Here is a 7,070-nt window from a genome sequence, read left to right on the forward strand (position 1 = left end):
ACCTTCCTCCCTGCCTTCTAGTCTCCACTTTTATACTCAATTATATTTTCTTTCTTTTTCTATTTCACGTTCACTTATTCCTGCTTTAATAGAATAGTGAATTCAGTGCGAAAAAATAAGGACGGAGTACAAGGGGGCTGGAAGGAACAGCAAGAGAGAAAAAACAAACCAAAAAATAAATAAATAAATTTAAAAAATAGAAAAAAAAAGTCAAACGAACAAAAACCAAAAGGAAAATTAACACAACTCGCTTAACACAGTCAGGAAATCAGCTCAGCACTGTGGGCAAAGTTGAATGAACTTTAAATCATATATTGCCCACTGAGTTCTGCTCTTTATGTTGTCCGATATTTTCCCCTCTTTCTCAAGGGTCTTAAGTATTCAACTGACCAAAAACTTAACATGTATTATTTGTACATTCTGCTACTGACTCTACACATGCATTTTAATATCATTGGTCACTTAGCTTTTTGAAATATACTCTGGATCTGGTTTATTGCAGCTTGACGTTTCCTCCTGCTGTCTTTATTCATGGAGGAGCTAGCTGTATTGCATAGCTCTGTCCGGAATGAAGGTAAGTAGCTCCCTTCTTCTTAGCCTGGCATCGGTCCTCTTTGGTCGTTATGTGGGGATCTGTAAAGCACCCCAAGTAGCATGCCATGTAGATCAAGCCATCCTCTCAGTTCTTGGTTGGCTCCCTCGATCGCCCCCTCAGCCGCATTCAACGAGGACGCACGCTACGCACGTTACCTCATCGCTCCACCCCCTCCCGGCACACAATCCTATTCACAAAATGTAACTACCCACTGCAACATAGTATTTAGTACAAAGTACTAAACAGGTAGTGACATGTATGGCTTAATTGTATAATTAATTAAATACTTAAACTAAATAATTGGAGATCATTAATGTATTTATCTCAGGGCTGATTAGGTATAAAAATACAGATGTGACTGAATGGTGCATATACTGTCTGAGTGGGTAATGTACACAGTGATAGGAATGTAGCATCACATTAAAAATAAAATAAAGGACTTACTTTTAGCATCATGACTTTGTAGGCATAAAACCTTTTCCCCTTTCCTTTACCAAGTGCCCCTTCAAATTTCTCGACAAACTCCTGCGCATCCCTAAAATATGCAACGACAATGTACAAATGTGCTACATATCAATGCAATTGAATTAAAAGGTGAACCAAATAAAAATGCACTGACCCACATTGTACTTTATGAATCAAAAGCCAATGACCTGCCAAATACAAATTACACATGACACTGTATGTTTGATTAACCCCTTCATTATCAACTTTTTATTTGCTCAGACTTCAGTGGCTGTCTCTAGTTCACCTGTCGTTGTACTAGAGTTGGCTGAATGTTTCCCCTCATAATATCTAAAGTACATACACAGTGTATATCAGGGACTTAAAATATTTTGTAAAGGCTGGGTTAAGGGATTTACAGAATCTGTAAGGTAGGGGTAAAATGATGTGAATATGGGTAAAGGATTTTATAGAAGAAGGGTAAGAGAAAAAAAGAGGGAAGGACTAGACATGCTTGGTAGTAGACTGAGGAAAGGGCAGTCTGTTTGATTAGGAATGCGGGCAGGTGGTTGAGGGGGAGCATAACAATGCGTTAGTGGGTTAGAAAGGTTGTGTGTCAAATTGAAGAGCTATTATAGAGATTACTCTACAGAATAAGGAAGTTGGATACCAGATTGGGGAGGGATTATGTTGGTTATATGCCAGGCTTTCAGAGCTTAGTGAAGTTAGGAGTTGGCAAGGAAAAATCAAGGGGTTGACTGGCAAACAGGGAATAAATCAGTGAAATTAGATGGTAGGTTTCAGCGATATCAGCAAGATTACATGGAAGAACCTGGAAGGATTCAGGAGATTAAGTGTGGATTGAAGCGTTTGCATGTCACAAGATTAAATATCATACACAGCCTCTCTTAACTCACTGTCAGGGTCACCAGCATGCTATGCGCTAATTATGGGTATTTGGGTCTAGCTGGGTTTTAACCTGGGTCTCCTGCATCCCAGTCAGGCACCTTGCCCTTGACTCTACGCATCTCTAGTTCCTGTTGTGTGGTTCCTGGGTTCATGCTGTCTGAATCTCTAGTTCTGGACATTTGCACACCTCTTCCTGGTTCCCTGATGTTTGGTTGAGACTCCCTATTTAACCCCTTAAGGACACATGACAGAAATAATCTGTCATGATTCCCTTTTATTTCTGAAGTTGTGTCCTTAAGGGGTTAAACCCCGCAAGGCTGGTTCTCGTTGTCATATTGTGTTTCCTGTTCCTGTTTGGTTTCACTGCTATTCATCTGACTCCTGGTTTTGATCCCCTGCTCGTCTACTGTTTTCGCCTGATTACTGCCTGTCCTGACTTCTGATTCTGTTACTGACTACTCTTCTGGATATCCCTTGTCTGTACTGCGTTCCAGGAAGCACTGGTTATTTCAGCCCCAGTGCACTGTGTCACAGCCTTGGGGATTTCTGTCTTGAGTCCCCTTGGCCTGTGTCGGATTGCAAAGGATGCTTTAACTCTGCGTGCTGGACTCCAACTCCAGGTAAGATCCCTGACACTCACCTAGCATGCTACAGTATGAGACCAAGTAAGGAGATACATATAAGGGTAAGGAGAGACACAGCAGAAATTGATTGGGGAAAGGACAGACATAAACTGAGATAAGGCACAAAGGAAAGCAGAGAAATAAAAGGGGGGTGAAGGGATACGAAGAGAAACACAAGAGGTTAGCTGGGATATGAAGACACACACAATGAGTCAATGTGACACACACAAGAGAGTTAGGAAGTACAAGAAAAATAGGGAATGGATGAACTATTTAAAAAACATTCTGGAGGGTAAGAGCAAAAAAAAATCCAACCCAGGGCCTCTGAGTGCTTTACAAGTAACATAGAAACATAGAATGTGACGGCAGATAAGAACCATTCTGCCCATCTAGTCTGCCCAATTTTCTAAATACTTTCATTAGTCCCTGGCCTTATCTTATAGTTAGGATAGCCTTATGCCTATCCCATGCATGCTTAAACTCCTTTACTGTGTTAACCTCTACCACTTCAGCTGGAAGGCTATTCCATGCATCCACTACCCTCTCAGTAAAGTAATACTTCCTGATATTATTTTTGAACCTTTGCCCCTCTTATTTAAGACTATGTCCTCTTGTTGTGGTAGTTTTTCTTCTTTTAAATATAGTCTCCTCCTTTACTGTGTTGATTCCTTTTTATGTATTTAAATGTTTCTATCATATCCCCCTGTCTCATCTTTCCTCCAAGCTATACATGTTAAGTTCCTTTAACCTTTCCTTGTAAGTTTTATCCTGCAATCCATGAACCAGTTTAGTAGCCCTTCTCTGAATTCTCTCTAAAGTATCAATATATCCTTCTGGAGATACGGTCTCCAGTACAGCGTACAATACTCCAAGTGAGGTCTCAGAATTCTGTACAATGGCATGAGCACTTCCCTCTTTCTACTGCTAATACCTCTCCCTATACAACCAAGCATTCTGCTTTAATTTCCTGCTGCTCTATTACATTGTCTGCCTACCTTTAAGTCAACTGAAATAATTACCCCTAAATCCCTTTCCTCAGATGTTGAGGTTACGACTCTATAAAATATTCTGTACTCTGCCCTTGGGTTTTTACGTCCAAGATGCATTATCTTGCACTTATCCACCTTAAATGTCAGTTGCCACAACTCTGACCATTTTTTCTAGTTTACCTAAATCATTTGCCATTTGGCTTATCCCTCCTGGAACATCAACCCTGTAACATATCTTAGTATCATCAGCAAAAATGCATAACTTACCATCAAGACCTTCTGCAATATCACTAATAAAAATATTAAAGAGAATGGGTCCAAGTACAGATCCCTGAGGTACCCCACTGGTGACAAGCCCATACTTCAAATATACTCCATTGACAACAACCCTCTGTTGCCTGTCACTCAGCCACTGCCTTACCCATTCAACAATATTTGAATCCAGACTTAAAGATTGCAGTGTATTGATAAGCCTTCTATGTGCAACAGTGTCAAAAGCTTTACTGAAATCTAGGTAAGCAATGTCTACTGCACCACCCTGATCTATTATTTTAGTTAACCAATCAAAAACATCAATAAGATTAGTTTGGCATGATCTCCCTGAGAGTAAATCCATGTTGTCTCTAATCTTGAAATCCATGTGATTTTAGATGTTCAACAAGCCTATCCTTTAACATGGTTTGCATTACTTTCTCATTACTGAAGTAAGGCTTACTGGCCTATAGTTCCCCGACTCCTCCCTACTACCTTTCTTGTGAATGGGCACAACATTCGCTAACTTCCAATCTTTTTGGACTACTCCTGCTAACAATGATTGGTTAAATAAATCTGTTAATGGTTTTGCTAGTACACCACTAAGCTCTTTTAATAACTTTGGGTGTATTCCATCAGGTCCCATTGACTTATTTGTCTTTACTTTTGACAGTTGAAATAGAACCTCTTCCTCTGTAAACTCATGTAACAAATGACTTATTTGTCCTTTTTCCTAACTGAGGCCCCTTTCCTTCATTTTCATCTGTAAATACTGAACAAAAATATTAATTGAGGCAGTCAGCTAGCTCTTCTACATACCTTCCTTCTTTTGTTTTTAATCTAACTAATCCTTGTATTACTTTCCTTTTCTCATTTATGTATCTAAATAATGTTTTGTCCCCCTTTTTTTACTGACTGTGCTATTTTCTCTTCTGTGTGTGATTTGTAAGCTCTTATAACTTGCTTATTTCAGTGTTTCCTGACTAATCATGTATAATTTGAAGTTGCCTAAATAGACTAACAGAAAACAATTGATAAGCACAGTGAGAACATATTAACAATTATTTCATGTTTTATAATGATCTACATTGTGAACAAAGTAAATACTCAATTATAAAAAAACAGTTTGTGAAGTTAGTTCTCAACGTCAAACATTGATAAGCAGGGCCAGATTAAGAGCACATTGTGCCTGGTTCTGACAATTATGACAGGCCTAATTACAAAACCATATCGACAGAAAACACTAAAACAGTGATACCTCCCAAGCGTCATGTATCTGGTGGAGGTGGTGCGGAAGATTTAGCTATGAGGAAACATACACTTTTTTGTTAAAGCCTTCCATTAGTTAACCACCAAAACAAGTTCTCCAAAGCTGCTACCTCTTGCATCTATTCCCTTATTTCCAGAACATTACTTCGTATCCCTTATTATGACCTAAGACCACTTCTTGCCATATTCCAGTAGTCTTCTTTCTTCACCGTCTTTACTGTGAAGAAACTCAAATCTCAATTATTTAAAATAGTTTACTACTTATTCTTCTAACCTGCACTTTTGCAATATGAAAATATCCACAATCTAGACAGTACATTTCTCATGATATACAAACCAAATGTTTCTTTTCAAATCATTCTCTCGTAGCAAAGTACCATACAATGATTGTCAGTGCCCCTTAACTGACCTTGGTAGCCAATTCTGTTAATAGTAGAAATCAGTATCTCATTAAATACAGATCTTCCTACTCCTGATCGGTTGCCATCATATCTTAAGTCTCTGTAATTTGAAGACAGGGATGTACCATTCATGAGAAAAAGACATTGCTTGTAGTGCAATTCTCTATTTCCTCGTAAGTCTCTGGCGATCGCACTGGGTTCCTCACTAGCAATGGGCAGCAATTTATTCACTAAAATGAATATCATTAGCATAAACTAATTATCATGGCCAATAATTTTCTCTAATATGTTTTCCTGGCACTGGAGAATCCCTTTAATTAAAACAACATCAAATTGCATATTTATAACCGTTTCATACTTCTCTGTAAAAAGTAGAACATGGGAAATTAGTAGATGATGTCAATGTTTTCATTTTGTTGGTTGAAGCCACTAGCAGATATGTTAATTGCTAAATATAAATATACAGTACCAGCTGAGGAAGCACTTACTTGAGAACCTCCAATTTCTGTTTCATCTTCCAAGGTTTGTTTCTTATTGTAGCAATCAGCTTCTTTTTCTCTTCTACGGCCTCTTTTAATTTGTCAAGTTCTTCTTCAGTAATTTCGTCTTCATCTGATTCAGAACTAAAAGACACTTCCATCACTTTAGTCACTCATATCTTTTTTTTTTTTTTTTTGGTTCAAACCTCAAGTATATGTTCATGACATAAGGACAAAAAGAAAGGTATACACCATGACAGACATACCAACGTGAGATACAGATATATGTTACACATTTCAAACAAGGGATTGAAATATTTTTTTTTGCACTCTTATATCTTTTAAACACAAAAAGTATTAGAAAAACTATCAAAATGCTATAAGACACATATAACTGTGCTCCAGGTAAATGCATATCTCTCATTTTCATCGACATGGAAAAGTGATCATCCCATCTTCTGGGTTAGGACTGTTTCTGAGAACATAGGTCATATACTGTACAAGCAGACCAACATTAAATTACATGGAGCCTATTGGGCAGTCTAGGCTGTTGATCTCTTACCACTTTCTTTGTCATTCCTTAACTCTATTTTTGTTGCTTAAACTTTGTTTAAAACACTTTTTCCACATCTCCCATTCTCCATTTTGCTTCACATACCGGCTACTAAGTATGAGGTATATCCACAAATAATCCCTTAATTAACTTATTATAAAATTGTTTAGAGAAAACTCATATTCTAAAGTGATGTTATATGTGTGGTATTTAATTAATTAATTCTGTTTTAGAACATTTGAGAATTATGGTTAACTTGCCATACCACTTATGCCTGTGTGTACCTTATTGTAGGCGCTAAAGCTTATCCTACTAGTTTTCAAGCTGTGGCGTACCTGCCATTCTGTATCTTTGGGATTGTCTCTGGTTTAGGATCCCACTTTGGCTTCCTCTGTAAAATTTTGTTCAAGATGATTCTAATTTTGTCAACACTGCCTTGGATGAGCATTAACTCAGCTCTCATTAAGAGTGACCTATAATTAATTTTGCTTTAAATGTTTATATTTTTTTTTCCTAAACAGGGTTCACTAGAATATATAAAAAGAAGTGGAATAGT

The 7,070-nt window shown here is 37.7% G+C and overlaps 1 protein-coding gene across 1 annotated transcript in view; it reads right to left on the reverse strand.

Annotated features, from left to right (window-relative positions):
• LOC134612182 (transmembrane channel-like protein 1) overlaps positions 1–6,122 on the reverse strand; it is a 69,967-nt gene extending 63,845 nt beyond the window's left edge. Inside the window, exons 1-2 of the mRNA XM_063456538.1 lie at positions 5,971–6,122; positions 1,040–1,130 (exon numbers count right to left, since the gene is read on the reverse strand). Coding sequence (XP_063312608.1) covers positions 1,040–1,130; positions 5,971–6,122 — 243 coding nt within the window. The remainder of the gene's footprint in view (positions 1–1,039; positions 1,131–5,970) is intronic.
• Positions 6,123–7,070: the final 948 nt, after the last annotated feature.

The sequence above is a fragment of the Pelobates fuscus genome, chromosome 5, assembly GCF_036172605.1.
Source record: "Pelobates fuscus isolate aPelFus1 chromosome 5, aPelFus1.pri, whole genome shotgun sequence".
Taxonomy (NCBI): domain Eukaryota; kingdom Metazoa; phylum Chordata; class Amphibia; order Anura; family Pelobatidae; genus Pelobates; species Pelobates fuscus.